We start from the raw sequence: 19,903 nt of genomic DNA, 5'->3' as shown, positions 1-19,903 counted from the left end.
TTTTTGAGAAAGAGAGAGACAGAGTGTGAGCAGGGGAGGGGCAGAGGGAGAGGGAGACACAGAATCCGAAGCAGGCTCCAGGCTCTGAGCTGTCAGCTCAGAGCCCAATGCGGGGCTCGAATCCACAAGCTGTGAGACCATGACCTGAACTGAAGGTGCCCCAAGAAATAAAAATTAAAAGAAAATGTCACTTTTCATGTATCTAATTTGCAAAGATTTCTATAAATAATAACGCCTAGTGTTCTGTAGGTGAGGGTATGGACACATATATGCTGCTGGAGGAAACACAAGATAGTAGAACCTTCTGGAAATCAATATATCAAAAAACTTGCATATGTACGTATCCCTGGACTCTGCAATTCCATGTGTATGCATTTATTCTCAAGAACTAGAAACTGGGAGGCACCTGTGGGGCTCAGTCGGTTAAGAATTTGACTCTTGGTTTCTGCTCAGGTCGTGATCTTGCATGGCAGGGGCTCTCACAGGTCAGGCTCTGCGCTGGCAGTGTGGAGCCTGCTTGGGATTCTCTCTCCCCCTTCCTCTCTGCTCCTCCCCACCCCCCATGCTGTCTCTGTCTCTCTCAAAGTAAATAAATAAACTTAAAAAAAAAATAAAAGAAATAGAAACTGCTACAACCATGGATAGATAGATGTTTGATGGGTAGCGCTGATCAGGGGGAAATACAGCAATGATCTCCTAACTATGATTTTTCAACCATATATATACATATATATTCAGGTGAAAAAAATATATATATATATGAGAGAGAGTATGCGTGAATGAGGGAGACGGGCAGAGGAAGAGAAAGAATCCAAAACATGGATTCTTGGCCCCATGCCCAGGACAGAGCTTGATGGGGGCTCCAGCCCATGACCCTGAGATCATGACCTGAGCCAAAGAATCAGATGCTCACCTGACTGAGCCACCGAGGCACCCCTTAATAATAACATAATGTATGTTTGAGTGCTAATATATATATTCGAAAACATCCACAGAAAATAAATTTTAAAAGGATACGTTAAAATCCCAACATTTTCTTCCCACATACCAACAGAGCATTTTCTGGAGGGTACTTACCTTACCCCGGAGACCACCTATCTCGTCTGTTGGTGGTAAAAAGCATCAGGGCGTAAGGTCAGTGAATTCTGTGAAAAGTGACCCTTGTGTCAAACCTCATGGAGAGACAGACAGAACGGGATGGAACAGTCACCAGAACTAGAGAATGTTTATGTTCTTGGGACCACAAGAGGTTGGGGAACAAAAATAGAGCTCTAGTTTGATCAGAGGTCTTGGTCTTGCTCACGGTCAAGGCTGAATCCTGCGTGTACCCCCCGAGCCGTTCTCACCCCTGCCAGTGGGGCTCCCGCCCCATGCTGATATTATAAGAAAAATCCACACGGAAGTGGAGTCGACAGTAATTAAAAGCTGAATAACATGTGATCTAATTAAGTGCACGTGGAAAAAGGTCTGAGGCGTTTGGAAGAGGCAAGGTCATAAAGGAAAGAATTCTAGTGATCTGCAAAGAGCGAATCGGAGCCCAGGAACTCAAAAGACTCAAGTGTGACATTCCCCATCGACTCGGGTCAAGGCGGTGTAGGCGGCCCTATACCCAGAAGGAAATGCCAGGAAACATCAAAAGCATGCTCTCTCAGAACCCGTATGTTAGCCTAGGACTGGGGCAACGGCAGCGTCCTGTGGCATGGGCCCTCTTCCCGCCCCAGGAGGGGTGATGGGGGAAGCCTCGAGCTTCCCATCAGTCACAAAAGCAAGCACCGGCCCTTGTGCCTCCAGCGTGAAAGTGAAGGTTGATTTCAGGAAAGAAAAAAAAAAAAAAAAAAGAATCTGAGAATCTCATCACTTGGATATCCACTAACTACAGCCAGTTGAGTCTGACTTTGGCAAGTTCTTGCAGTCTCTAGAACCATTTCCTTCCTCTATTGAACGCAGAACATAGACAACAAAGATCCTCAAATACACAAATATAGAAAGATGCATGGAAAGGGATGTTTATTGCCAATACTCACCAAAAGGAAAAGCGGAAAACCCAACTTTCCATGAAAAAAAAAAAAAAGGTTAAATAAACAATATCCATTCTGTGCAATTCTTTTTATTATTAATATTTTTGATTTTTTTTTTTTTTTTGAGAGAGAGAGAGAGAGACAGAGCGTGAGTGGGAGAGAGACACAGAATCCGAAGCAGGTTCCAGGCTCTGAGCTGTCAGCACAGACCCCGACGCGGGGCTCGAACTCACGGACTGCGAGATCATGACCTGAGCCGAAGTCAGATGCTTAACCCACTGAGCCACCCAGGCGCCCCCCTTCTGTGCAATTCTATGTCACAGTCAATAATGAGGATATGTATATTGATATGAAGAGGTCAAGATATCCTTAAAAATGCAAGCTGCAGAAAAGGTGCAGTGTGGCACCACCGATGTTTTGCAGGATACACAAAATTATGTTTCTATATAACATTGCAATAGGAAGGGTAGATCAGGCACTCATGTTTTACCTGTATAATTTCTTACCAGCGCCTTCCAGCCTTACAGTGAACATGCTGTCCGCCAGCCTGGAAGAGGTGGTGAGCCTACGGAACACCAGTCCCTCTGCATTTCCTCTCCCTGTTCCTTCTCCCGGTCTAGTCTCCCTCACGAGTCACTTCATGATTAATCTCCCTAGACAAAGAGCAAATGTTCATTAAGCATGTGCCGTTATGAATATACTCAGGATTTGGTAACGAAAGGAATGCTCTAGGAAAGTTGACCTGATTACAACAAGCAGCAATGCGAAGCGAGGCGGGTCGGGGGACAGGGGGACCAGTCAAGAGACTCTGTAACGGGCCAGGCATTACTCATCCTGTTCAAAGCTGTTTGGGGGTTCCCAATGACAATAAAATAAAGGCCAAATTCCTGAGCTTAATATCCAACACTGTCCACAGGCTAGCTTCCAACATGTTTTTCTGATTCCTTCTATTACTTCCTCCCATCGGAAGCCTCCAGTCCAGTCTGGCTTTACTCTGGGTCCCTATCTCTGTTCACACAGTTACTTTTCCATTCTACCTTCCTAAATGTTGCTTCATTTAAAAATACAGACTCAGTTGGGGCGCCTGGGTGGCTTAGTTGGTTAAGTGACCGACTTCGGCTCAGGTCATGATCTTGCAGTTTGTGAGTTCGAGCCCCGCGTCGGGTTCTGTGCTGACAGCTCAGAGCCTGGAGCCTACTTCAGATTCTGTGTCTCCCCCTGTCTCTACCCCTCCCCTGCTCACGCTCTGTGTCTGTCTCTCAATAATAAATAAACGTTTGAAAAAAAAATACAGACTCAGGGTGCCTGGGTGGCTCAGTCGGTTAAGCATCCGACTTTGGCTCAGGTCATATCTCACAGTTTGTGAGTTCGAGCCCCACACTGAGCTCTGTGCTGTCAGGACAGAGACTGCTTCAGATCCTTTGTCCCCCTCTATCTCTGCCCCCCACCCCACTCATGCTCTCTCTTTCAAACATAAGCATTTAAGAAATTGTAAATAGGGGCACCTGGGTGGCTCACTCCGTTGGGCATCCGGTTTCAGCTCAGGTCATGATCTCACAGCTCGTGAGTTCAAGCCCCACGTCAGGCTCTGTGCTGACAACTCAGAGCCTGGAGCCTGCTTTGGATTCTGTGTCTCCCTCTCTCTCTGCCCCTACCCCGCTCGCATGGTCTCTCTCTCAGAAATAAATATTTTAAAAAGTTGTAAATAAACAGTAATACATACATGTGTTTGTGTGTATATATATGTGTATACACACACATATATGTATATATATGTGTGTATACACACATATGTATGTGTGTATACACACATATATGTATATATACACATGTATACACACATATATGTATATATATGTATACACACATATATGTATATACACACATATATATATATAAACACACACACACATATACATATATAGAGAGAGATTCAAAGCTGTTCTTTAATGTGTAGAGAGATTCAGTTTTGCCAGATGGAAAGTTCTGGAAATTGGTTGCACAACAACGTGAATGGACTTAACACTGCTAAACTGGACACTTAAAAATGATTAAGATGGTCAATTTCATGTTATGGGTGTTTTACCCCAATTAAAAAAAAAAAAGAAATCAGGGGTGCCTCAGTGGCTCAGTTGGTTGAGCATTCAACTCTTGGTTTCAGCTCAGGTCATGATCTTGTGGTTTCATGAGTTTGAGCCCATCACACTCTGCACTGGCAGGGTGGAGCCTGCTTGGGATTCTCTCTCTCTCCCCCTCTCTCTGCCCCTTCCCCATTTGTGCTGTCTCTCTCTCAAATAAATAAATAAGGAAAAAAAAAAAAAAGATTCTCTCTCTCCTTCTGCCCCTCCCCCCTTCTAAAATAATCAATCCATCAATCAGCTATTAAATGACTGGCCTCAGAAGCAAAATCAAAGTGCAAAGACAAAGATAAACCGCGGCAACTGCTTTCATGTTAAAAATATTTATTTTTCTAAAAGATCACACAAAAGTTGATAAGAGAAAGGATACCAACTAGCCTACATCAAAATCTGGGCTGAGGAAGGACAAAGAGCTGCCTACAGACACTGGTAGCTGGAGCGAACTGCGAACATCCAGATGGCCGCTGGCCAACGGAGCCGGTGGCCCCAGTCAGCCACATTCACGAGCACCACCGAGGTGCAGCGGGGACAGCAAAGCTGCTGGCCCCATCGTTCCTCCTTTTCAGGAAGGGCGAAGCAGGAGCTCACTCTTTAGACATGTTCTTGATGGTCTTGTGCTCCTTCATGGCCTTTTCCCAATCGGTGCCATTGAATTCCTCAATGACCACACTCCGCACGGTGCCCTCATCTAGGCAATGGGGGGCGATTCCTAGGGGAGGTGACACAGAAAAAGGTCCCAGGTGTGAATGACAGCAGGTACTGTGCTAGCTCTTGGACAGACCCACACCCACAAGCGTCGCCGTACCGCCAATCCGTGTATCAACAGCGACACGCTGGTAAAGCTTTGCTTTCCTCACCTCTCAGATGGGGACCAGACTTCCTAAACCAGGGATGCCAAGGTTGGATACCATTCAGTGCCACGCCGAGAGTACAAAGATTCAAGCCTAGAACGATCTGACTGGCAGCCTGAAGAATCCACAGGCCTCTTCCAGGGTTTAGATAGAACTTCCTAAGCATTAAACACCTGCCCACCGTTATAGGATCTTGTACCTTCCGAAAGCCTTTCTTGATTAAGGCAGGCAGGAAGGCCTCCCCACGGGACAGATGAGGAACAAACGGGAGGTGCTGAACAAATGGGGCGGGGAGGACAAGGGTGCTGTCACGCCCCGCCCCCAACCATAAGGCACAAAACCGCCACGCTCACAGCGACCCCACCACAGCTCTGGAGGGCACCAGATCCCAAGGAACACCTGCTGCTTCCCACTCAACTCACACTGCATTTGCGGTCATCCTGAACAAGTGTCCAAAGCTTGCTTCCTCTCCTCAGACCCTAACTGCACCTGAAGAGGGCTTGGGGATTCTGCTGTGTGTGTTTGAAACAAACAGAGTATTTTAATTTTTTAACATTTTTATTTATTTTTGAGAGATAGAAGACAAAATGTTGAGTGGGGGAGGGGCAGGGAGGGAGACACAGAATCCGAAGCAGGCTCCAGGCTCCGAGCTGTCAGCACAGAGCCCGACGTGGGGCTTGAACTCACAGACAGAGCTGGAGTCAGACACTTAACCAACTGAGGCACCCAGGCGCCCCAAACGGAGTAATTTTTTAAATGGCATTATCAATCCTCCTCATTCTTGCCTCCTTCACTCCCTTAACCATCATGGGTGTTAAAATTCCCTCCCCTCCCCACCCCCCTGGCCCCAACCCTGGCCCGGCTCCTCTTCTCTGTCCACCCTTTAATGTCAGCCCCAGCGACACGCAGGTCTGGCAGAGCCGGCCCAGGAAGGTTTCTGAGCGAATGACCAGAGCCAACCTTCTATGCCATCATTTGAGAAAAAAAAAAAAAAAAAAAAGAACCTTGGCTGAAAGAGCCCTGTTCTTCCATAAGACGCGTGTGGAAGGGCCCAGCCAAGCAAGAGGCAAGCCAAATAGGCCAGCGTTGACCTGGGGCAGCCACACGGCGTGTCTCCGTGTCCTCCCCCCCCCCCCCCCCGCCCTGCGCTGGCGGCCCATTCCCTTCACTTACCAAAGCCTCCAGGGTTCGAGCGGGGAGTGTAAAAGCTCTGAACGCCGCATCTCTTACAGAACGTGTGCTGCGCCTTGTGCGTGTTGAACGTGTATGTGGTTATACTCTCTGCTCCCTAAGCAAGAACAGGCAAAATAGATGTTCTCCTTTTACAAAGAGGTGGTTTTTTTTTTTTTTTTGGTTTTTTTGGTCATCAAAAAAAATTAAATCTTTTAAAAGGCTCGATGGGGGGGGGGGAGCCCTTTTGTAGGGCTTTCAGGATTATGAGGACATGTCCAATGTCCCACAGAGACTGGAGGCGGCTCCGGGACAAGGGCCCACCTACACCGCCCAGAGACACGTCGGCCCTGAGCGTGGCAGCTCACGGCTTCTCTTTGTCAAGTGCGTTGCCGAACAACTCAGCCTCAAGCGGTCCCGGATCCACGGCAAGACAGCAGGTCCCGTCAATGTCAGGAAGAGAAAACGCCTGCCTTCCAGGCCTAAAAGGCTCACCCCAGAGACTGGCTCTCCCTGTCCCCAAACAGCACTGCTCGAGATCTTAAGACAAGTGTTGATTTTACTGGAGTTCATCTACTAAGGACAAACTAGGAAAAGAATATTTGCCAGACATCAAGGTCAAAGGGCTAATTTCCTTAAGGGATAATACAAACGGGAAACTGGGCAGAAGGACACGAAACCGGGCAAACAGAGAAAAGGGAAAGCAAATCACTCTGCCACCTATGAAATGATATTTGCGCTCATAAACTGCAAGGTTATTTTTTTCACTGGCAGGTGGGCCAAAATAAAAGTTGGTTAACTTGGTACACGCGCTCTCACATACCAGCCATGGGGACGTAAATTGCTAAAATTTGGCAACATCTACCAAAATTGAAAAACACATCCTTTAGCACAGAAATTCCACTTTTAGAACTTTATCCTGCCATCAAAATTCCACGTCCATCCAACGGTACGTACGCAGGTACTACAGCACTGTTGAAAACAAGGCTACAGATAATTGGAAAAACGGAAAACGGCCGCCAACAGAACACTGGTCACAGCAATGATGGACACCCATGAAACGGGGACACTGCAACTTTAGAAAGAGTGAGACAGTTCTACTTCCAAATACTAACATGGAACAAACTCCAAGGTTGAACATTAATTGAGAAACGAGGTATGAAATAACTTGTGTAGTAGCTTATCGTTTCCATTTTATTACCCTATTTGTTTGTGTATGTATGTATTTATTTGACCATTTCTGTTTTTTTCTTTTAATGTTTATTTTTGATAGAGAGACAGAGCCAGACAGAGCACGAGCACAGGAGGGGCAGAGAGAGAGGAGACACGGAATCTGAAGCAGGCTCCGGGCTCCGAGCCATCAGCACAGAGCCCGACGCGGGGCTCGAACCCACGAACCGTGAGATCATGGCCCGAGCTGAAACCAATAGTCGGCCGCTTAACCCACTGAGCCGCCCAGGCGCCCCCCCTCCCAACGTGCTCCTCTTAACCTGACCTCTCGGTACCAGTCCTTCCGTTGTGAAGCCGGTTGTCTGAGGACACCACACTCGACCGACTTTCCTCCGTCCCCGGTGGCCATCCTTCTCAGGCCCCTCCGCCCAAGCCTCTGAGTGTCGGCGACTCAGTCTCACAGTTCAATGCTTCAGCAGCGGCAACTCCGCTCGCTGTCAACTCCAGACCGGCGCACCCAGCTGCCCACTTCCATCTCCGTCTCGGTGAACGTCCACCCCGTCCTCAGTTGGGACTTTTCCGAGAAAGAACCCCCGCGGCCAGCGCTCCCGCACGCCTGCTCCTCCCCCGGGAGCTGGCCTCGCCATCGCCGCACTGCTGCTCGGGGCCCACAGCGTGGATGTGACTCGGATGCCTCTTTCCCCCTTCTCCACGTCCACCCTTTGTCTAACCCCGTTCACCCTTCCCCTGAAGCGGTGGCTCTCCGAGTGTGGTCCCAGGCGCAAGAAAGGTCAATTCTTGGGCCTCCCCTCCTAGCCCTACGGCGATCTCCTTTAACACGCCCTCTGGCTGACCCTGGACGCACTGAAGCTTGAGAGCCACCGCTCGGAAATAAACCCCAAATATCTGTTTTCCTTCTGTCGCCATGACTACCACCCCAACCCAAGCTCCCGTCACCTCTCCCTTGCCCACCCAGCAACCTCCTGGCTGCCTCCCTGTCTCCGTGCTTACCCCCTCACAATCCATTCCCCACACAGCAGCCAAAGCGAGCTTTGAAATCGTCCAAGCGGGCCTTGTCACCACCCTGCTCGAAACCCTCCACGGCCTTCACAGTGTCTCCTTGTCTGGTCCCGTTTCTGTCCCTGATCCCATCTGGGTCCGCTCCTTCACCTGCACCCCACAGAGCACCCGTCTGGCCGCTGTTCGGCTCCTTAGACGTGCCAAGCACGTGCCCCACTGCAACAAGCATTCCCTTTGCCTGGGACACTCTTCCAGCCCCGGCCCCCCCACGTCTTCGCCACGTAAACCCCAGCCAGACCTTCCCTAACCGATCTACACTAGCCACCCAGCAACCTTCTATCACATTGCTCTATTTTAACTTTCCACATGGCCTTACTGGACTTTTTCTTATTTATATGTCTGCCCACCTAAAACACATAAACTAAGAGAACAAGGGCCTTGTCTGTCGAGTTGGCCGCTGGGTTTCAGTGGGTCGGTGCTGGGTCATGCGGGGTGTCCCAGAAATACTTGTTGAATGAAGAGGTTTTGCACTTAATTAAAAATCAAACAAACAGAAAATCACTCCTTCCACAGGCTGGGGCTGAGTATGTTGCTCTAGGGCACCAGGAAAATGCAGCGAGCAGCAGGCCTAAAGAGGAAAAAAGTATCAATTCCAAGACCCAAGAGCCAATGGCTGTACCTGCTGATGCCTTCGGGAACCATTTGTCACAGGTGCTCAGGGACGAAGCTGAACTGGGGCCACAGCCTCCAGCAGGCTTCCGAGGAGAGCACAGTGGCATTCTCCGGGTTTACGGGAAAGACAGAGAAGTGTGCTGCCCGGGCGTGCCCCTCTTCCCCCGGGCGCCCCCACAAAGGATCAAGGGGCAAACAAAGAAAAGGAGACAAATAAGCCCCAAGCATCTGGGATTAAAAATCTCACTAACCAGGAAAGACCATCACTCATTCATTCATTCACTCAGGTTTTCCTCCCAGACCCTGAGGGCCTGTTCGATGCCACGCCCACAAGACCGGAAGCTGACAAAAGGTGGCACTTGGGAGCCCCTAATAAAGGAGACAGACACGGAAACACAGTATTACACCAAAGCACAGAAAAGCCTGTCAGACCACAGGAGGGGCAACGGGAACCGAGGGTGCAACTGAATCCCCATCCTACCCCGTATTAGTGCCGGTGTGCCAAAGCCTTTTTTAAAAAGGTTATATTCTTTGACCAGAGATTTTATTTCTAAGAGAATTGATCCTAAAGGAATCGCTAAATTACCAAAGATTTACACACGGGGAGGTTCATCACAGTGTTGTTTGTAACTGGGGGGAAAGCTGCACTCAACCTAGAAGTTCAAATACAGGAAACTGCTTATGGTACATTCACATAACAAAATATGCTGCAAATACAGGAATGACAGTATAAATACATTAGGAAATAATTGGGTGGGGGGGAGAGATTCAGGGGCTGAAGGACAATGGAGGGAAGATCTACTTGTGTACCTTTCAAAACCTCCACCCAGCACAAAAGAGTTCCCCAAAATAGTAAAGTTAAAAAGTGTTTAAATCAGCAAGATCCATCAACATGCTGCCTACAAGAGACTCACTTCAGACCTAAGGACACATGTAGAAGGAAAGTGAAGGGACAAAAAAACATTTACCATGCAAATGGAAGCAAAAAGAAAGCTGGAGTAGCAAGACTTCCATCAGAAAAAACAGACTTTAAAACAAAGAGATGGGACGCGCCTGGGTGGCTCAGTCGGTTAAGTGTCCGACTTCAGCTCAGGTCATGATCTCGTGGTTTGTGAGTTCGAGCCCCACGTGGGGCTCTGCCAGGAGCCTGCTTCAGATTCTGTGTCTCCCTCTCTCTCTCTGCCCCTCCCCCGCTCATGCTCGCTCTCTCTCTCATAAACAAACATTTAAGAAAAGAAAAATTTTAAAACAAAGAGACAAAGACACTACAAAATGATAAAGGGAAAGATCCAACGGAGTGTAAATAATTGTAAATATCTATGGACCCAACATGAAAGCACCTAAATTCATCAAGCAACTATTCACAGACATAAAGAAATGGACGGTAATAACAATCATAGGAGAGGCCTTCACGCCCCCACTTATGTCAATGGATAGATCACTTGGACAGAAAATCAACAAGGAAACAGTGCCTTTGAAAAATAATTCGAGCATATGGCACTGAGTCTACTTCTGAGCCTCTATTCCTTTCTATTGATCCACATCTCTGACCATGTAACACTACCTTGATGACTACGTCTACACAATAAGCCTTCGTGGCAAGCGGAGTTACTTTGTTCCACTTCACTGTTCTCTGTGGAGATTGTTTTAGGTATTTTAGGGCCTGTGTGTTTCCCAATAAATTTTATAGTTAATCTTGCGTATGTCTGCAAAAGCCCTCCTGGGGTTTTGACAGAAATTGCATTAAACCTACAGGCAGGTGGGTTGGGGAGAACGAACATCGATACTATGTTGCCATCCACAGACACATGGTGTCTGTCCACTTATCCAGTTCTTCTCAATAACTTCATCAACCTTCTATGATATTCAGGACACAGATCAGGGAAGCATTTTGTTAACTGAACACCTAAGTATTTAACTTTCTTTGCATTACTTCAAATGGTATGATGGTCTCAATTTGTTTCTTAATGTCCATTATTTGTATTGGAAATGCACTTGATTTTGAAAACTGGGATATAATTCACACACCATAAAATTCACCATTTTAATGTTTATTGCTGCATTATTTACAATAGCCAAAATATGGAAACAACCTAAGCGTCCGCTGATGAGTGAATGGATAAAGAGGTACGATGTACAGACACACACACACAGACAAACACATACACACGATGGAATACTATTCAGCCATTAAAAAGAATGAAATCTTGCCATTTGTGACAACATGGATGGACCTTAAGGGAATTATGGTAATTGAAATAAGTCAGAGAAAGACAAATACTGTATAATCCCATTTACATGCAGAATTTAAAAACAAAACAAAAAACTAAGCTTAAGAGAACAGCCGGGTGGTTGGCAAAGGCAAGGGGGTGGGTGGTCAAAATGGGAGAAGGAGATCAAAAGCTACGAACTTTTGGTTACAAACAGGCCTGGAAATGTAATGCACAGCATGGTGACTATAGTTAACAATGCTGCTGCTGTGTATTTGAAAGCTGCTCAGAGAAGAAATCTTAAAAGTCCTCATCACAAGATGGGGCACCTGGATGGCTCAGTCGGTTAAGCATCCGACTTCGGCTCAGGTCATGATCTCACCATTTGTGAGTTTGAGCCCCGCGTCGGGCTCTGTGCTGATGGCTCAGAGCCTGGAGCCTGCTTCGGATTCTGTGTCTCCCTCTCTCTCTGCCCCTCCCCTGCTCACGCTCTGTCTCTCTCTCTCTCAAAAATAAATAAAACATTAAAAAAAAATAAAAAAAAAAAAAGTCCTCACCAGAAGAAAAAAAATATTCTGTATGGGCGGTGACAGATGTTAACTAGACTAACTGTGCTGACCATTTTGCAATATATACAAATATTGAATCATTATGATGTACCCCTAAAACTAATGTTATATATCAACTATACCTCAATAGAAATTTTAATTCATCATTAAACAAAGTTTTTAAGTCATATATTTTTCATGGGGAAATGATAAAAGTTGGTTATACAACAGAAAAAAAAGATAAAATCCTACTCTGATAACATATACAATATTATTATTATTTAGTTGTATTTACCCACATAGAAAATAATGCACGAGGATATATACCCAAATGTAACAGTAGTTACCTTTGGTTGATGGGATGTGGATAACCGTATTTATTTTTTGATTCTATTTTTAATGCTTCTACAGTCACATCAAACCTTCATCCAAAATCTCAAGGGGGAAAATAATAGAGCCTTGTAGAAATACACATGAAACCTGGGGTGACAAGGAAAATGAAGGCCCCCTGAAGAGGTCCTGCTGTGCTCCCCGAGTCTCGCACTCCACAGGGGACCCGCCGGGAGGCAGGGGCTCCTCCCACCTGCTCTTAGCACTAACCTTCAGGAGCTTGAAGCGAGAAGCTGGGACAATGAAGTGTCTATTCTGTTTCTTCTTGCAAATGCTGCAGCTACAAAAAAAAAGAGCAGTTCCCAGATTGTGAAACAAGCACCTGTGCCCTCCAAGTGCCCAAGCACCCCCCCCCCCACCAGTATGTCCCCAGAGGTGAAGTCCCTGTCAGCACCGTTCAGGGAAAGGGGAGCTCACGCAGATGGACGGGCCACCGGGGGTCTCTGCTCAGCGGTCAAAGCTGCATACCCCTCGGAAAACCGGACCGTCACGACCACATTCCTGCTGCCTACCCTCCCACACCACCCCCCCACACACCCTATTACAGTGACGGGAACTGCTCGATTCTAGAAACACTTAGAAAACAAATGTCAGGCATGGGTACCATCTTATGCCTCCGGGATCCCCACACCTAAAGCGGACAAGGCGGTTTGGGTTTCCTGCTTCCTCATCTGTACATCACAGAAAGCCTGGCCTCCGAGTCGGATGAATCCTCGGAATGACCATCTTCGGAATCAAATCTAAATCCCTCTTTTCCGTCCGCCTTTGAGAAAAAGGTCGAATTTCATATAGAATCCTCTAACAAATTGTCCCCACGGTGCTGCTTCTCCAATCTGGACTCCACTGCTAGTAGCCTGGTCGGTTCTCCATGTGAGTAATTCCGTGGTGTTTATGTATCATCCCTATGGGATTCAGGGACTGCACCGTCGAGGGGGCAAAAAAGGACCGGATCCCGTTGAACAACTAGTTGCCTGCTAACTATTGGTTCAGAAGTCACAGCCTGTCGTGCCTTTGTTTTATGACAACTGGCCTGGGAAGGTGCTCAAAGCGGGCCCTCCGTGAATCCTGCTGGGACCATCTGCCTCATCCAGAACAGAGCCCGAGGGCCTGGCCCACGGAAGCTTCCAGGTGTGCACAGCCTCCACTCGTATCCCCCCCGCTTACCCCCACCTCTAGACTCCTGTGAGGACTGTGCCCAACCAAGGCTTGTCATTCCGTGCCCAGCCTGACCTGCCTCCAGCTAACTGCTCCGTGTCAACCCTCCACCAGTACAGTCTGAGGGGTGATGCTGGGAGGCATAAGCCGGGAGGGCCCTGCTCTGTGTCACCCGGGGAATGTACTGTAGGAGTGAGCTCGCTTGTGTGCTCTCTCTCTCTCTCTCTTTCTCACAGAGCAGGCTCGGTTATTTTTAGCTTCCCCCCCATGTTTAAAAAAAATATATTACTGAAAACGTCTAGTATATACAAAAGGGAAAAAAAAATAGAAGGAACCCTTACGTACCCATCACCTGAGGCCAACAGCAATGAGCTGGTGGCCAACGCTGTCTCCCCGGTACCCTGACTCCCCAGATGATGTTTTAACTCTCAAGTCCCCGCCAGCAACTCGGGAAGAGAAAACTCACTTGCAGTCAAAGATGTGCAAGTCCGCCGAGGCCCAAACTTCAAAACGAACTGCCCCACAGTGGCAGCCTCCGGTGTGTTTCACCAGGCCCTGGTATTCGCTACGGGAAACAAAAAATCAGAAAGATAAGGAGTTCTGGACAGTCAGGCAGGACCTTATTGCACAGCTCACGCTTTCTCTCTCTCTCTCTCTCTCTCTCTCTGTATTTTTTTTTAAAACGAGCTAGACACCCGGCAGAGAACAGGGAGATACAGCAGACAAGGCTCCTGGCCCTGGCAACCTTAGGCAGCCATCAAAGAAATGACCCAAGTAGTATTTAAGGGACTGTGGTAGTACAGGCCGCTAGGAAAAAGTAAAACGAGGGGACCCGAATCTGGTAGTTGGGAAAAGGCTTCTTCTGAGAAGAATTCTGGAATGTTTGCTACATTCCCCACCAGTATCTTGCATATACAGGACTCTTGACAGAGCTATACGTACACATTACATTCTTTTTAAGTTTATTTATTTATTTTGAGAGAGAGAGAGCACACGAGTGAGGGAAGGGCAGAGAGACAGTGAGAGAGAGAATTCTGAGCAGGCTCCATACTGTGAGAGCAGAGCCCCATGTGGGGCTTGAACCCACCAACCATGAGATCATGACCTGAGCTGAAACCAAGAGTCAGACACTTAACCAACTGAGTTACCCAGGCACCCCATATGACATGCTATTTTAATCTTTTTAAAACATATATAAGCCAGGCCCTTAACTGAACTTTATTAAGCTTGATAAGTAACATCAAATTGCACTCCAAAAGGGCTGAACACTTCTCAGCAATGAGAAAACCTTTCACTGTCCCTGCTTCAGCAATAATTACAGGAAAAACAACATGCAGTATTTTGCATTTTTTTGGTTATTCCACGTTTCTTTACAGGTTGAATCAGTGAACTTGTATTTAAAATCTTTTCTGCACATACAAATAACGCTCATTGTAAAAAAAAAAATTAAAACGTTACAACATTTGATAATGTTAAAAAAAGAAAGTCTCCTATAATCTTAACACCCGGAGCGATCCACAGTTAACTATATGCAATAGATTCCCGCAGACTTCTTTCTATACAATAATATTTTCACAAAACAGTGCGGAGTTAGGCATTCTTTTTGCATGTAAGTTAATTTAGTGAGTTTTGGGTTTTTAAAATAAGTGTACGCACTCAAACCAATCTGATAGGTAAAAAACAAAACAAAACGAGCTCCCTTGTCTGTTATCAACATTTTAAAATCATTTTCTTGACCACTTATCAAGTTTGTTTTAAAGTAAAAATTTACTACAAATTTGAGTTTTACATTTCATGGGGTCTTTATAGCCCTTACACCTAGCAATGGGCAGCACATCATAGGGGCTCAAAAATGTTTTATGACGAATGTAAAAAAAAAAAATGTTCAGCCTGCAGTCCAAGATGATAAATCAGGAAGTGAAGCACACAGGTAAGCAAATATTTCACCTCCGAGAAGACGCACCCTAACCACTTTCTTCTGGATTAAGGACAAAAGAACATTTTTTGATCAAGAAAAGGCGTAACCCTCGGGTTGTTATGCAATTGTTAGGTCGGCCTGGTTTTTCCTGTGGTTTTGACTGCTCTTCGTAATTCATAAAATCACGGACACGGAGCTAGATTATTAGGGAGCTAAAATAGTTCTCTGCAGCACAACTGTCCTACGGGGCAGGATACAGATGCTCCGGCAGCCGCTGCCGGAGTTCATAGCTGGTTTCTAACACCACGGACACGCTGAAATCCTCCCCTGGCCCATCCGTCTCAGGTCCTGGGGGTTCTTCTCCCGCTGGAGCAACGCTGGGGGAGCGCGAAGGAGAGCGAGCCACCCAGGGGCATCGAGGCCCCCTCCCTCCGCTTAGGTACCCGCGAAGCCGTCCCGGATGCCGAGCATCTCTTCGCGCGCGCTTCTCTCGGGATCAATACCCCCTCCCCCGCACTCCGCTCCCTCCCAGGGAGCGCCGGGAACAATAACGGGATCTCGCCTCCCGGTTGGTTCCAAACTATTCCAGCTTTTCTGCCCACCCGCCGGCCTCTCCCTGCCCCCCTCTCTCCAAAAACACGTGCGCAAATATAAAAAGCGACCCGGGTAGGAGCACAAAGTCGTGGGCTTTATCGTCTCCTCGCTGGGAAAGGCCCCCCCGCACCCTCGGCGCGCCCAGACGAGGGACAACGTCCCGAGCACGATGGCTGTTCCCGGGAAAGACCCTTTGTGTCCCAGGACGCGGCGCGGCTCTTCTCACGCTCCGGGACGCAGTGCCCCGTCAAGGGCCGCACGCCGGCCCCGAGCCAAGCCTCGCGGCCGCGCCACTTAGACACGCGCCCGGTGCTAGCACCCGGGAACGCGCGGGTCACGGAGCGGGAAAGGACGCGGAGCCGAAAACCTGCCCCGGCCCGCGGCAGCCGCTCTCGTGCTGAGGGCGTCCGCGTGGCGCCGGGTCCCGCGCCCGGCCCCGGCCGCACTCACAAGGTGTCCAGCAGCAGCTTGGCGGCGCCCTCGAAGGTAAGCCTCTGTCGCTTCTGGAACGTCTCCCAGCGCTCCCGCTGGTCGCCCAGGTCGGGCAGCGAGGCAGCGGGCGAGGCGGGGGGGGGCGGCGGCGGCGGCGGCGGCGGGAGCAGAGGCAGCTCCGGCGGCGGCTGCCCGGGGCCCGCCTCCTGGGCCCGCGGCGACGACTGCGTCGGCCGCCGCTTCGCCGACGGCTGCCTCGCCGCCGCCCTGCTCTCGCCCCCGGCCTGGCCCGTGGAGCGCCGGGAGCGGCTGGCGCTGGGGGCCGAGGGGGCGGCCGCGGGGGCCCCGGAGGCTCCCGGCCGCTTCTGCACGCGTGGCTTGGCTGCCGCGCCGCTTCTCGCCCGCCGCATGGCTCCCGCAGCCAGGCGCGCAGGCCTCGCCGCCCGCGCGTCCCCGCCGCCCCGCGCGTCCCCGTGCCGCCCCGCGCGCGTCCCCGTCCGCCAGCCAACCGACCCGCCCAGGGGGCGCTGCACCCGCGGCCGGGGCCCCGGCCGGTGGCACCTGGCTGCCCCCCTTACCCCTCCCCCCGCCCCCGGGGCTGCAAGTTACAGCCCCCGCACTCCCGCCCGCCTCAGGGCCTGCACCTGCCCGCTCCACCCTGCAGGCCTAACGGGACGGCGCCTCGGGCCTCCGCTCGCGACACCCACAGCCCACTGGCACCTGCGGAGGAACCTCCGTCCCCTCTGATTCCCTACATTCTTGACCTGGAGAGTCCAGGGTCAGCCCTGAATGCACAGCCACATCGGAGCGGCCAGCCTGGGGTAACTCCGTCTCCAAGAGGAGGGCAGTACCTACCTTGCAGGAGCCATCGTGCACCTGAAATGAGCTCATGCGTGTAAATGGCCGGGCACCTGCTGTCTGCCAGACAAATAGCAGCTGAAATCGTGGCTCTTAAACTTGGTCTCTCTTGCCAGATTATGAAACAGATTTTTTTTAATGTTTATTTGTTTATTTTGAGATAGCGCAAGTTGGGGGGGGGGTTAGAGGCAGAGGAAGAGAGAGAGAGATTATCCCAAACAGGCCCCACACTCCCAACGCAGACCCGTCCCGGGGGCTGGGGCCCACGAACCAAGAGATCATGACTGGAGCGGAAACCAAGAGTCAGACATCCAACTGACTGAGCCACCCAGGCCCCTCAACAGATTGTTTTTTTAAATTTAGTAAATGAATGAACGGCACCAAATCCCACGGTTAGGAGAGCACCAAAGTTTCAAGACAAAAATCACAGGAACCACTGATGGCGCCCAGGTATTTGCTAAACCTATTCCTTGCTCTATTTTATTCCTATCTTCAAAGAAATATCATTTTCTTTTACTCATTTTTCTACTGTTTTATTTTCTACTTCCTTAATTTCGACTTTCCTCTTTATTAACACTATTTTTACCTTATTAAATAGTTTATTGAATTAAATAGTTTATTTTTAGGATTTTTTGGTAACCAAAATATGAATGTTTATTTATTTTTCAGAGACAGAGACAGAGCAGGAGTGGGGGAGGGGAAGAGAGAGAGGGAAACACAGAATCTGAAGCAGAATCTGAAGCAAGCTCCAGGCTCTGAGCCGTCAGCACAGAGCCGGATGCGGGGCTCAAACTTGTGAACCCAGAGATCATGACCTGAGGAGAAGTTGGACGCTCAACTGACTGAGCCACCCAGGCGCCCCGGTAATCAAAATATTAATGACTATGCATTTTCCTCTGAGTATGGCTTTAACTGTGTCCAATAGAGTTTCATATGAAGTGGGTTTTTTTTTCTTAAAAATTTCCAAATAATCTATAGTTTCAGTTTTTCCTATTTTCTTTATTGAAGGTATGTATAGTTTATATACAGCAAAATGCAGATATTTTAAAAGCAAAGCCTATGTAACCACCACCAGTTCAAAGATAGAACATTTCCAGCACTCCAGAGAGCTTCTCTCAGGTAAAAGAAAACGGGATTCCTATCCTGACTTCTATCACATAGGTTAGTTTTACCTATTCTTGAAATTCATTTTAGAGGGCGCCTGGGTGGCTTAGTCGGTGTCTGACTTTGCCTCAGGTCATGATCTCATGGCTCATCGTTCACAGGTTCGAGCCCCAAGCCCCGTGGGTTCAAGCCCTGGGTTCAAGCCCTGAGCCCCGCATCGGGCTCTGTGCTGACAGCTCAAAGCCTGGAGCCTTCTTTGGATTCTGTGTCTCCCTCTTTCTCTGTCCCTGCTCACATTCTGTCTCTCAAAAATGAACGTCAACAATTTTTTGAAAAGCATCTTGTACTCTTTTATGTCTTACGTCTTTCACTCAGCATAATGTTCTTGAGAACCATCCATGCTGTTTTGTGTATCAATTGTTTTTTTAATTACTAGGTAATATTTGACTTCTAAGTACATCGCAGTTTATTCTCCTGTTGATGGACATCTGAGTTGTTTCCAGTTTGGAGACAGTTATGCAAGGAAGCTGCCATTTACATTCACTCTTGCGTACAAGTCTTTCTGTGAACCCATTTCACTATATACATGGGAGTGGACTTGCTGGGTCATAGATTATGTTTTTGTAAGAACTGCCCGTTTTGCAGAACGGCTGTTCTATTTATACTCCACCAGCAATGTAGGAGAGCATCGGTTGCTTTACACTCTCACAACATTCAGTATTGTCAGTCTTGTTAATTTTTTTCTTTTTTAATGTTTGTTTATTTTGAGAGAGAGACAGCATCAGCAGGGGAGGGGCAGAGAGAGAGGAGAGAATCCCAGGCAGGCTCTGCTCTGTCAGCACAGAGTCCGGTGCAGGGCTCAAACTCAGGGAATATCTAGTTGTTGATCTACTTAGCTATCCTTACACCAAGGCCACTCTGTCTCACTTGGCTTAGTCTCGAAATCAGAGGAAGCCCTCCAGATTTGGTCTTCTCTGAGATTGGGTTAGCCTTTCTAAGTCCTGTGAGTTTCCATATAAAGTATAGAATCAGCTGTTATTTCTACAACAACAACAAAAAGCCTGCTTGATACTCTGTGCCATCAACCATTATCCTATGAAAATCACTAATTTTCTCAAATATACCTAACTTCATTCCATTAATTTATATTTTTCACTACTACTCATCTGAGAGGTAGACTATTTTTTCCTATTATGCTAGTCACTCTTGATTGAACCAATGTTATTCCCAGGGTCAGACACCTCTTTAATTGCCTTCTTCTTGGGTTCTGGATGTGCAATAACTCTGAATTGTTTTCTCCATTTCAAGCTACCTTAACAGTATGATGTGTTTACTTTTTTTTTTTTTTTTTTTGAACACAGTGAATCGCTTTTATTTCGGTATGCATCCACATCTCAGCATTTAGTGGTCCTGAACAGAAAAGTGGAAAAACGCAGCGATTTGCCAGGAAGTCAAGCCCGCCAATTTCGGGGATCTGCTGTGCACACCGAGTTCTTTTTTAATCCCTGCTGAGGACCGTGAGAAACAGCAGCACCAAAACCAAAGTATGCACCGAATTCAAGGTTCTTTTTGTTCCAGTTGCCACATTCCAGACTAGACCCAAACGGATTGCAGGATGACCACATGAGAACCCTGTGTAAAACTTCTTCAGTTTT

The 19,903-nt window shown here is 48.2% G+C and overlaps 1 protein-coding gene and 1 long non-coding RNA gene across 5 annotated transcripts; one reads left to right on the top strand and one right to left on the bottom strand.

Annotated features, from left to right (window-relative positions):
- Nucleotides 1–2,302: 2,302 nt before the first annotated feature.
- Nucleotides 2,303–16,719, bottom strand: CENPV (centromere protein V). 3 transcript variants are annotated; one of them, XM_030296190.1, is made up of 6 exons: nt 16,305–16,719; nt 13,809–13,907; nt 12,398–12,467; nt 6,181–6,295; nt 5,430–5,519; nt 4,802–4,865 (listed from the first exon to the last, which is right to left on the bottom strand). In XM_030296190.1, the coding sequence occupies exons 1-5, from the start codon at nt 16,694–16,696 to the stop codon at nt 5,443–5,445; spliced, it is 753 nt and encodes a 250-aa protein (XP_030152050.1). In that variant the 5' UTR covers nt 16,697–16,719; the 3' UTR covers nt 4,802–4,865; nt 5,430–5,442. The 3 variants fall into 3 exon arrangements, with proteins under 3 accessions (XP_030152051.1, XP_030152049.1, XP_030152050.1); XM_030296191.1 differs by lacking the exons at nt 4,802–4,865; nt 5,430–5,519 and adding an exon at nt 2,303–2,671; XM_030296189.1 differs by lacking the exon at nt 5,430–5,519 and having other exon boundaries at nt 4,464–4,865.
- On the top strand, nt 16,279–19,679 carry LOC115501226. 2 transcript variants are annotated; one of them, XR_003964755.1, is made up of 3 exons: nt 16,279–16,340; nt 17,508–17,594; nt 19,610–19,679. It is a non-coding gene; the product is annotated as an uncharacterized LOC115501226 (long non-coding RNA). The 2 variants fall into 2 exon arrangements; XR_003964754.1 differs by lacking the exon at nt 16,279–16,340 and adding an exon at nt 16,996–17,107.
- Nucleotides 19,680–19,903: the final 224 nt, after the last annotated feature.

Source organism: Lynx canadensis, chromosome E1 (genome assembly GCF_007474595.2).
Source record: "Lynx canadensis isolate LIC74 chromosome E1, mLynCan4.pri.v2, whole genome shotgun sequence".
Lineage (NCBI taxonomy): Eukaryota > Metazoa > Chordata > Mammalia > Carnivora > Felidae > Lynx > Lynx canadensis.
The sequence above is the reverse complement of the archived record's forward strand: the minus strand, read 5'-3'. Positions and strand labels throughout refer to the sequence as shown.